Source organism: Carassius auratus, chromosome 12 (assembly GCF_003368295.1).
Source record: "Carassius auratus strain Wakin chromosome 12, ASM336829v1, whole genome shotgun sequence".
NCBI classification, from domain to species: domain Eukaryota; kingdom Metazoa; phylum Chordata; class Actinopteri; order Cypriniformes; family Cyprinidae; genus Carassius; species Carassius auratus.
The window spans coordinates 6,909,048-6,921,881 of NC_039254.1; the positions used below are offsets into that span (position 1 = coordinate 6,909,048).

General features: G+C 36.1%; 1 protein-coding gene across 1 annotated transcript in view; it reads right to left on the reverse strand.

Annotated features, from left to right (window-relative positions):
* Positions 1-4,341, reverse strand: part of LOC113111645 (serine/threonine-protein kinase LMTK1-like) — a 53,969-nt gene extending 49,628 nt beyond the window's left edge. Inside the window, 1 exon segment of the mRNA XM_026276602.1 lies at positions 3,792-4,341. Within this exon segment, the coding sequence (XP_026132387.1) occupies positions 3,792-3,873 (82 nt within the window). The 5' untranslated portion in view covers positions 3,874-4,341.
* Between the last annotated feature and the right edge of the window lie 8,493 nt (positions 4,342-12,834).

Sequence of the window (12,834 nt, forward strand, 5' to 3'; positions counted from 1 at the left end):
TTTATTCAACAATTTCTTCTCTTCTTTGTCATTCTACTCTGTGCATTCATGCATGTCAAATCCTAATGTATGCATTGTGGTACTGTCATGAACATGCATCAAATTCTGACACGAAAGAGAAGAAATTGTTGAATAAAGTCATTATTTTTGTTTTCTTTGCATCACAAAAATTACCGTTGAACCTCTGATGTCATATGGACTATTTTAATAACTTTCTTTACTATGTTTCCCGGCCTTCAATGTTCAGGTTAATTGCAGTCTATGCAGGGTCAGAAAGCTCTCAGATTTCATCAAAAATATCTCAATTTATTTTCCCAATATGAATAAAGGTCTTACGGGGATGTAACGACATGAGGGTGAGAAATTAATGAAATTTTTTAGGTGAACTATTCCTTTTAACATGTTACTCACCATTTCTTGATTGGTTTGTGAAGTTTACTAGCAGTTTCTGAGTGAAAATTATTTCTGCATCAATTTTACATTTCAAATATTCAAGCAAACACAAATGAATCAGTTTGGATCAGGCTTCAGTATCCTAGTCAGAAACAAGCTCAGCAGGACTACAAGAGCAGATTCTGTTTCCTCTGATCATTCCCAGACTCTCCAGGATGAGTCCCACTTCCATTCATCACTTTGACAGATAGACCTTGTTCCCCTCTTCATCACCAATGATGGACATAATTAAATTTGGAGGAGGAGAAGAGGTCTGCGACTCCAAATTGAAACTATAAAACATGGAAATTCCAATCTGTGAAGGTCAATTTGGAACATGGTGTACGAATACTGAAAAGAGGCTTCGATATGGTTAATAGCAGTATATCTCATAGAAAGTTGAGAAAAGGAATCACTACGTACTGTAGATTGTTAAATCCAAGCCTGCAGACCCTTTTGGTAACCATAGGAACCATGTGAGGAGGCAACAAACACACAACTGAGTCCTAATTTAGAAGGGAGGGAATACCATTCATCATTGGCAACAACCCACATGATGGCTCATTTTCTCTCCACAGGGAGGCTTTAAAGGGATAGTTCACCCAAAAATTGCATCGTTATTGATCGACTTCATGTTCTAAACCCATATCCTGTTATTTTTTATCCAGCGGAACAGAAAAGTACAGCTTTGTGTGAAGAACAAATATGATGCCTTTAGAAGTGGTATATCAGGTTGGATGTCAATGACGTCAAATGCTTCACAAATGAACATCATTGATGTCAAACGTTATCCTACGTATTTTTTTTTTTTAGACAGAAACTTATCTGACAACTAAGGGAGGGCAAAATATTTTGAAAAAATTATTTCTCACAAAACGATCTCCAGAAGACTTCAAGAGTCATATAAACAATTCCACAATGTTTTTAACCCTTTCTGGAGCCTGACAGACTATAAACGGTTGTAAAATGGACAATTTCCTATTCTGGAAATTCTTCACTCATCAAATAAATAAATAAATTACATTACACCACATTACATTTAGTCATTTAGCAGATGCTTTTATCCAAAGCGACTTACAAATGAGGACAATAGAAGCGATCAAAAACAACAAAAGAGCAATGATATATAAGTGCTATAACAAGTCTCAGTTAGCTTAAATGCAGTACACGTAGCCAGGGCTTTTAAATAATATAATGAATAAAAAGAAAACAAAATAGAAAAAGAATAGTGCAAGCTAGTGTTAGAGGTTTTTTTAATACAAGTTTAGAACAAAGTGAGGGGTTGTAATGAAGCTTCAGTTAGTGACATATTTGTTGTTGTTTTTTTTTGTATTTTCTTTAGTTCTTGTATGTTTTTTTACTTTTGTTTATTTTGTATTTTCCAGTGCTAAATGTTAAAGTGGGAAACTTAAGGTTGATCAAGCATGTTTATTGTATGTTCTTTCATTACATTTTAGCATTAGGTTGTTGTCACGGAGCAACCCCGTGATCATAAATGGACTGTATGCATGTACACCATATCTAGCACACACACACACACACACACACTGCATGCATCATTAACATGTTCTGTTACAGCACTAACATCATACACGGACCTGCATAATGCCTGTGATTGTTCAAATGTATTGTGTATTATGCATTTAAGAGATGTGAGGGTAAGATATGTATTTTGTTAATTCATTTTCACTATAAAGAACCATAATACACATATGTTGGATTTAAAGTCTTTATTTAAGATTAGGTCACACAGTATAATTAATATAACTTACCACATACCAGTGGCCAAACCTGAATTGCTTTAAACCTAAACTATTTAAGCATGGTGGACACACCGTCTGATTGGGAGAAACCATGTTGGGTATGATGTCACTTGGGGGTGTTTCAATGGACCTGTAAAACAAGGGTTATATTTGTTCATTCATATGTTGTATTTCTATATTGTAATTTGTGGAGTTTGTATTTTGAATAGATGCTGTTTTATATGCATAATAGGACCAAAAGTGAATATATAAGGAAGTAAACTTACCTGTAGATTGGTACAACCTGGGGTGTGGCCTAGACTTTAAAATGGCTGCCAGAGTTGTACATGAGGCTGATCACTTTCCGTGGATTAGGGTCAGGATGTTTGGTGTTAAGGGAACAAGCAATAGAAGCTTGTGTTAAAGTACCTTTTTTGTTGTTGTGACTATGATCCAACAAAGAGACTTGTACATGTTGTTTCTTTATTTTTTGGTTTGTTTTGTTGTGGGATCTATCCGCACAATTAATTCACCTCCACTGGAATTTCCTGTCGCTGTGGTCTGTTCACGAGTGCCATCCCTAACAGTTGTAAAAAGTGATTTTTTTTTTGTTGTTGTTGTAAATAAGATTATTCGAGTGTTGCAAGAAAATAGTTTTTAAATTTTTCTACTTCAACATTTTGTTTCATTTAATGTGTTATTTGCCATTTCCTTGTAACTGTTTGTGAAATTTACTAGCAATTACTGTAAGAAAATGGTTTCCACAACACTTATTTTTACTTTACATTTTTCATCTTAATGAAAATCTAATGTATTCACCCTAAATAAAAGTCATGAACGATTTCAGGCCATTATTTTCTTTTATGCAGCTATATTTGATGTGGTATTACGTAATTTCTGGAGCTTTCCACCTTATGAAGATGAGTAAATAATGGCAGAACTTTCGTGATATATACCATAAACATAATGAAGATGCTTCACGCAAATCTTTGTTTTTGAGCGCAAATTTAAATATACTTGTCTTAAACTACCCATTAACTGACTATCATGAACCAAAGGTTAGGCTCTTTCTCATTTACCAGTCATTATATTCTTAATTAGCTGCTCACCACACACACACACACACACACACATACACACACACACACACACACCTCCCTGGAGGTCGATAGTGTCCTGCTCGTCCAATCAGAAATGTCTACCTGTGCATCAATCACCCAGTGTTTCGCCTCCACCTCTCACCTCTGGCCTGTGAGTCAATGGACGCGTAGAGAGGCAAACTGAGTAATTTAGTTAGCTTTCACCTATAGGTTTTATGAACTAATATAATAATATAATCTTATATAGATCGCTAAAAAAACAATAAAATGATCAGTCTACGAGTATTTCCCTGTACAACTAAAATATCATGTCATAATATATTATTCAATACGCTTCTTCTAACAGAAGATCTCATTCTAGCGGGCAGCGGCTCTTCATATGCTGCTGAGAGGAGTAGGCTATTTTGCGCATCACCACAGAAGCGGGTTTTTACTGAAAAATGCGATGTGACATCACACAACGTGCATTAAAAACCTAAAATACAGATACAGGCATATGTATATAAAAATATCCTACCTGAATCGAAATGAGAGCTCAGCGCAAAACTAGGGTTGAAAAACGACGCAGACATGACCAGTAGTGTTACAGTCCCTGACATGCTGAAGATAACTTGGAAGTCCAGAAACGATGTCTGTGATGTTAAATAAAAGAGTTTATTTTCTGTTCAAACATATCATTTTCTCGCTCCTCCATGTTATAGAGCCAAAACAGGGGAACAGCAGGATAACTCCAGTGGTAATGGACGGGTTTCACCGCAAACAACTGCCGTGTGTATTTGAATCTTCTGTGGACATTCTCGTGGAGAGGGTCTCTGCGGTGGGTTCTGCTGCTTCTCTGCACCAAATAAAGCGAGCGTCCTGTGGAGCATTCCTTGCGTTCCGACTGAAGGAGAAAACCCAAAGCGAATTCTGGGTTTCGGTTTGATTGACTGATTTAAGCTCAAATGAAAGTGTTTGTTAAAAAGCCCGACGGGAGCTGTTCAGTGCTGAACGACACAGCGCCATCTTGCTCAGCGCGATTCCTCCAGAGTCTCAGGCGGACTGCTTCTGCTGGAATCCGCTGAGGGGAGGAGATTGCGCCACAAGCGCAGCGCTGACTGACGCTATTTCACCAAGAAATTTAAAGAAATAAAACGCTTATTTTATGGTACAATGCGCAGAACTGTTTGATGGGTCACAACTTTTTAATGATGAGAGTCATGGGAAAACACCTGGATTCTTCCATAATTGCTAGATTGAATTTTTCGACTCTGAAATGTGATTGGATGAACCACGTTTGAAGCTGACGTACAACAGCCAATTAACTCTTTACATTAATACAATCTTTACATTAATTGAACTCTACAGGCATATTAATGGGCCAGGTTTTTATGTTGCCTGGGAGTCAGCAATATAAATAATGAACTATAACTTGGAGGAAGAATTGCTTACTTTGACTTATATTTATCCTCAACAGTAATTAATTATTGAATATTTATTATTTCTCTAATACTGTAGCATTTTTTTTTGTGCAATACATAAATCTATACAAATGTCTGGCTACATGTGAGTAACAATGATAATTGGAAAATTTGGATATAATTAAACTATACCCTATATTAAATTTAGGTAAGTAATTTAAGCTATTCACTTTTTAAAAGAAATCTCGGTATGCTTGGTCAAACTGTGTTGAAGTCTACACAGAATAAAAAATGTACAATGGCTACAATGAAATATTTATAAAAAATGTTTTAATTAAAATGAAATTCAATGATTAAAATAACAAAAATATATCAAATAGTTATATATATACACAGTATTGTTCAAAATAATAGCAGTACAATGTGACTAACCAGAATAATCAAGGTTTTTAGTATATTTTTTATTGCTACGTGGCAAACAAGTTGCCAGTAGGTTCAGTAGATTGTCAGAAAACAAACAAGACCCAGCATTCATGATATGCACGCTCTTAAGGCTGTGCAATTGGGCAATTAGTTGAAAGGGGTGTGTTCAAAAAAATAGCAGTGTCTACCTTTGACTGTACAAACTCAAAACTATTTTGTACACACATTTTTTTTTTCTGGGATTTAGCAATCCTGTGAATCACTAAACTAATATTTAGTTGTATGACCACAGTTTTTTAAAACTGCTTGACATCTGGGTGGCATGGAGTCAACCAACTTGTGGCACCTCTCAGCTGTTATTCCACTCCATGATTCTTTAACAACATTCCACAATTCATTCACATTTCTTGGTTTTGCTTCAGAAACAGCATTTTTGATATCACCCCACAAGTTCTCAATTGGATTAAGGTCTGGAGATTGGGCTGGCCACTCCATAACATTAATTTTGTTGGTTTGGAACCAAGACTTTGCCCGTTTACTAGTGTGTTTTGGGTCATTGTCTTGTTGAAACAACCATTTCAAGGGCATGTCCTCTTCAGCATAGGGCAACATGACCTCTTCAAGTATTTTAACATATGCAAACTGATCCATGATCCCTGGTATGCGATAAATAGGCCCAACACCATAGTAGGAGAAACATGCCCATATCATGATGCTTGCACCTCCATGCTTCACTGTCTTCACTGTGTACTGTGGCTTGAATTCAGAGTTTGGGGGTCGTCTCACAAACTGCCTGTGGCCCTTGGACCCAAAAAGAACAATTTTACTCTCATCAGTCCACAAAATGTTCCTCCATTTCTCTTTAGGCCAGTTGATGTGTTCTTTGGCAAATTGTAACCTCTTCTGCACATGCCTTTTTTTTAACAGAGGGACTTTGCGGGGGATTCTTGAAAATAGATTAGCTTCACACAGACGTCTTCTAACTGTCACAGTACTTACAGGTAACTCCAGACTGTCTTTGATCATCCTGGAGGTGATCATTGGCTGAGCCTTTGCCATTCTGGTTATTCTTCTATCCCTTTTGATGGTTGTCTTCCGTTTTCTTCCACGTCTCTCTGGTTTTGCTCTCCATTTTAAGGCATTGGAGATCATTTTAGCTGAACAGCCTATCATTTTTTGCACCTCTTTATAGGTTTTCCCCTCTCTAATCAACTTTTTAATCAAAGTACGCTGTTCTTCTGAACAATGTCTTGAATGACCCATTTTCCTCAGCTTTCAAATGCATGTTCAACAAGTGTTGGCTTCATCCTTAAATAGGGGCCACCTGATTCACACCTGTTTCTTCACAAAATTGATGACCTCAGTGATTGAATGCCACACTGCTATTTTTTTGAACACACCCCTTTCAACTAATTCAACTAATTGCCCAATTGCACAGCCTTAAGAGCGTGCATATCATGAATGCTGGGTCTTGTTTGTTTTCTGAGAATCTACTGAACCTACTGGTAACTTGTTTGCCACGTAGCAATAAAAAAATATACTAAAAACCTTGATTATTCTGGTTAGTCACATTGTACTGCTATTATTTTGAACAATACTGTATATATATATATAGGTGCACCTACAAAATAGAATATCGTGAACATTTTTTTAAAAAAGTAGCCATTTCTAAAAGTGAAACTTTCCTATATTCAAGATTATTCCTGTGATGGCAAAGCAAAATTTTCATCTGCCATTACACCAGTCTTCAGTGTCACAGTAGCCTATATATATATATATATATATATATATATATATATATATATATATATATATATATATATATATATAATTAAACTATGAAAAAATAAGAAAAATGAAAACCAGGCTCAGATCTTTGAAAACAACAAAGGCACAGAGGCTTACACAAGATGAAAGATATAGTATCATCAAAGTCAATACACTTCAGCAACATTCACCTTCAACAACTACGTGCTGTTTCCAAATCTAAAGTCCCATGAACACATATGCCCTTACACTGTGTTTGGTTGTCATAACAGGAAGCTGGTTCAGAGGCTAGAGTCATAATGTCAAGCATTCTGTTTGTCTGAGACAACATGTCACTCTTTCAGTGTTGCCGTGGAAACGCTGTAGCTAGCAAGTGTGTTCATACAGTGCTGAGATGAATGTTAAAAGCAGCTTTCTTTTTTCACCCTCCCACTTTTCTCATACTCACAAGCACTACTGAAATCTCCCTCTGTTCACATGCCTGCAGGTAAAAAACTGAAAACCATGAGTTGCTATGCTTTTTTCCATCTCTCTTTTTAGTCTTTGTGCCTTTTTATGTAAAGAACTGAATAGAAACATGAAAATGGAGCAAAAGAGAGGGGGAATGGGATCAGGACATGACCCATACAGGATTCAAGTCTGCACCAATGAGGAATACACAAATACCATCAAAAAATTATATATATTATCTGATCTCACCAACAATTAATTAATTAATTATATATATATATATATATATATATATATATATATATATATATATATATTATTATATATTTTTTTAAAAAATTTTTTAACAAGGTTTCATGAGACTTGAAAAAAAAATCTTGCTGACTCTACAGTTTTATAATTGTAGTGTACATACATCGATACATTATTATTATAATTTTTTTACAAAACCATTTTCAATCATCTGGGAATTTAGATAAAAAAAATTAATCTCATGAGGAACTGATACAACTGTTGGTGCACAAATGCATAGTATGTGCATTTACTTGTTATCTAAATAATCATTCTGGCTATGAGTGCATTTGGGAGCTGAAACACAACCTCTTAAAGGGTGCTCAGACAGGAGACTTCCCTCCAAAATTGCATTAGTTACTGGCTAGTCACATTGACTGAGATATTAACAGTGTATAAGTGGGAGAGACCAATAGGAAGTGTGAGCATAGTTTATCCACAAGAGATTTATCAGGTATCCCATAAAACATACTAAAGCATTAAACTATACTGAATCATGAACATTTTAGCTACAAGACCCACAATTTAGAATCAGATGTAAAGAATACCACACAAGGGGAAAAGAGCAGATGTTTTTTAATTGATCTGAGAGTCCAGTATGGCCTTAAATATCCAGAACAGACTAAATAGCCCCAACCAACAAGAAATGCCTTCAGAAGTTAAGTCTACACCAGGGAATCATAATCCCAGAATAATGTGAACATCATATAATTAGACTTGAGCTTAAACAAGTAAACACAACATTAGCCTCTCCTGAACTACATGAGCTGAAGGGCTCGACCTTAGCGCAAAACTTTCATTAACACAACACACACCAGTAACACTCACATGAGCTTAGGCCTATACAGGGTCCTTCACTGGTACCCTTGGAAAATATTAGCAAAATAACTGTGAAAAAAACCTGTTTACTGTTTGCTTTATTAAAGTACCTCAATATTTTCATTGGATACCGTCATTGTGCAATGCTAATTTCTTTACGTTCTCATGCAATGAATTTACAATTTATAGTCTTACAAAGCTAATCAGTATGATAGCTGCATGTTTCGAAGAACTGAATGCATAACGGTGAAGTGATACTGTAAGTGTCAATGAATACAGTCAGTTAACATGTAAAATGAAAACGAAACTGTGCTGACAGTCCATTTTACCTCTGTGAAGATATATATAAAATAAGACAAAAATTTGTATAATGAATGTTTATGAATTTTCTTGTTGACTTTGGAAACATTTTATCATATGATTATATGGGGTCATGAAGATTTTATTTTTTCAAATTTAGTTAATATATTTAGCAATGATGTAGTAAAATAATCAGAAGTCTGATGTATAAAAATAGATATTTTCTACACAGATGGAAAGACATGGTGATATCTCTGAGAATCTCTGAGAATCTCTGGTGTGCTCATGACCATCTGAGCAAAGCTGAGTTTGATCTGAGAGCTTCAGCAGATTCTAGAGAGAAGACAACAGGAGGAGCCCAATCAGTATGCACTTAAACACACACGTGCAATTCTTTCTTTAAAACCAGTTTTGATGGTACAACATGACGTGTGATTTAATTGCATATTGTGACAGCTATGGAAAATGCTATGTTTTCATTAGGAGGCATAAAATATTTCTAAAAAGAGAAATTTCATTTCTTTCATGATGCATCTTTGTGGCATGAGACGTAACAGCTTACATAATAAATTGCCGTATCTTAGGATGCTTAATTTAAACCAGAAAGCCCCCCCCACCCCCACCCCCACCCCACAGAGTGTTCTTTAGCCTTTCCCCCATTTGTCATCGTCCCTCTTCTGTGCTGATCCACTTGGCTGTGTGGCAAACAGCCATCTAACTCGATTACATGCTTCTTCCTTAACCGACTGCAACAACCAACCAAAAGCTGGACACACAGTAAAGTGATTATACACAGGAGCACAACCTAACGCACATCAAGGTGTATGTGTCTGAACAGCTATCAGAGCTGTCGTTTCTGTAGTCTAGAGCCGAGGGCAAAACGCGAGAGAGCAAAACACAGCCACTAAATCAGCTCGATTTATATTTGCACAGACTCTTGTGTTCTGCCATGTCAATACCAAGAGACTGGGGAAACTTAACTTCTGAATGTGAGAATGGGGGGAAAAAAAACAGAGAATAGAATGAATGTACAGTATTGTTCAAAATAATAGCAGTACAATGTGACTAACCAGAATAATCAAGGTTTTTCGTATATTTTTTTATTGCTACGTGGCAAACAAGTTACCAGTAGGTTCAGTAGATTCTCAGAAAACAAATGAGACCCAGCATTCATGATATGCACGCTCTTAAGGCTGTGCAATTGGGCAATTAGTTGAATTAGTTGAAAGGGGTGTGTTCAAAAAAATAGCAGTGTGGCATTCAATCACTGAGGTCATCAATTTTGTGAAGAAACAGGTGTGAATCAGGTGGCCCCTATTTAAGGATGAAGCCAACACTTGTTGAACATGCATTTGAAAGCTGAGGAAAATGGGTCGTTCAAGACATTGTTCAGAAGAACAGCGTACTTTGATTAAAAAGTTGATTAGAGAGGGGAAAACCTATAAAGAGGTGCAAAAAATGATAGGCTGTTCAGCTAAAATGATCTCCAATGCCTTAAAATGGAGAGCAAAACCAGAGAGACGTGGAAGAAAACGGAAGACAACCATCAAAATGGATAGAAGAATAACCAGAATGGCAAAGGCTCAGCCAATGATCACCTCCAGGATGATCAAAGACAGTCTGGAGTTACCTGTAAGTACTGTGACAGTTAGAAGACGTCTGTGTGAAGCTAATCTATTTTCAAGAATCCCCCGCAAAGTCCCTCTGTTAAAAAAAAGGCATGTGCAGAAGAGGTTACAATTTGCCAAAGAACACATCAACTGGCCTAAAGAGAAATGGAGGAACATTTTGTGGACTGATGAGAGTAAAATTGTTCTTTTTGGGTCCAAGGGCCACAGGCAGTTTGTGAGACGACCCCCAAACTCTGAATTCAAGCCACAGTACACAGTGAAGACAGTGAAGCATGGAGGTGCAAGCATCATGATATGGGCATGTTTCTCCTACTATGGTGTTGGGCCTATTTATCGCATACCAGGGATCATGGATCAGTTTGCATATGTTAAAATACTTGAAGAGGTCATGTTGCCCTATGCTGAAGAGGACATGCCCTTGAAATGGTTGTTTCAACAAGACAATGACCCAAAACACACTAGTAAACGGGCAAAGTCTTGGTTCCAAACCAACAAAATTAATGTTATGGAGTGGCCAGCCCAATCTCCAGACCTTAATCCAATTGAGAACTTGTGGGGTGATATCAAAAATGCTGTTTCTGAAGCAAAACCAAGAAATGTGAATGAATTGTGGAATGTTGTTAAAGAATCATGGAGTGGAATAACAGCTGAGAGGTGCCACAAGTTGGTTGACTCCATGCCACACAGATGTCAAGCAGTTTTAAAAAACTGTGGTCATACAACTAAATATTAGTTTAGTGATTCACAGGATTGCTAAATCCCAGAAAAAAAAAATGTTTGTACAAAATAGTTTTGAGTTTGTACAGTCAAAGGTAGACACTGCTATTTTTTTGAACACACCCCTTTCAACTAATTGCCCAATTGCACAGCCTTAAGAGCGTGCATATCATGAATGCTGGGTCTTGTTTGTTTTCTGACAATCTACTGAACCTACTGGTAACTTGTTTGCCACGTAGCAATAAAAAAATATACTAAAAACCTTGATTATTCTGGTTAGTCACTTTGTACTACTATTATTTTGAACAATACAGTACATATTGTAAGACATACGAATCATCTGAAGGGTAATATATGCTACTATATGTTACTGCTTATAGCTCTATTATGTAACTCACATTGCATAACAACACAAATATGACAAAGAATAAGACTCTTTGTAACTGACTAAAAATAGCCAGTTAAATAATGTACTGCTTATTTTAGGAACATTTCCAGTACAAATAACAGCTGTTGTTATATTAATCTCAGACCAAAAATAGAGATCTGCTGGCAGAGTACAGTTAAAAGAATAAATCACCCAAGAAATCTAAATTTGCTTAAAATGTACTCTCTCTCTCTCTCTGGCCATCCAATATGTAAATGAGTAGTTTTTCATGTCTGTATGAAATGAATCCATCACTAAGGCATTTAAACTTAAACTATTGTTCCTGGCTGATTTATTTCTTTAGAACATGTAAAACCGTGCTTGATCTGTGCATATTTCTCTCCTGATTCAGACTTGATAAAAGTTTTCAATAGAGAAAGCAATATATGGATAGAGGACTCCATTTGAGCTGGAAGCAGCAATTTTAAGTTCTTAATGATTGATAAACATCTTAATGATGGATGAACTTTTTTTTTTTGCTTCACAAGACATTAACGGATGGACTGTTTATGTTTTTATCAGCTGTCTAAACTAACTAAACAAGCACATTAACATCTTGGATACCCTGAGGGTGAGTAGATTTTTAGTAAATGTTTATTTTTGGGTGAACTATTTCTATAAGGTACAGAGTGGACATAAATGATGGCAGATGATCAAAGAACGTACATTTTAATTGCATAAATTCACAGGTTATTGATGGCAAAACAAGAACAACAATGCTGTTTCTGTCAGGTCTCCAACCAGGTCTTTTAAGGCCACACTTTTGCTTCATTAACATAAGTCATATTGCAAGTCGTGCCTTTGGGGGAAGTAAGATGCTGCCTCTCAGAGGAGCCATAGACTCGAGACTTCATTTCCCTCATTATTCAAATGGTGAGAGTTAATGATCATTACAATTATTAAAACATCTTTCACCCGTCGTGTAAACACTCATTTATACAGTACATGATAACATCTCTGCGTCAGTCATTATTATTAAAGACGTTATGCTTACACAAGCATCTAGAGAGGGTTACTGGAGCTAAAATGTTGCATCTATTTTGATACTGAAACTTCCAAATATATTTAAGCTGACATAACAGCAGATGGCTTTGGACCGCAGATGAAGTTGCTCTGGGCATGATGGAGAATCTGAGTGAGAAAGACATTGATCAAATTCCAGATGAGGCAACAAGATACAATTCACTGCATTATAAGAATACTATTGACTAGTCAGTGCCTTAAATTAATCTGATAATATGCTGTGGATATTTATTGATTTATTGTTTTTTTATCCATATTTGAAATGGTAGTCTTTAATACACATCCAGTTTCTGAATCAAAATTCATTTTTAG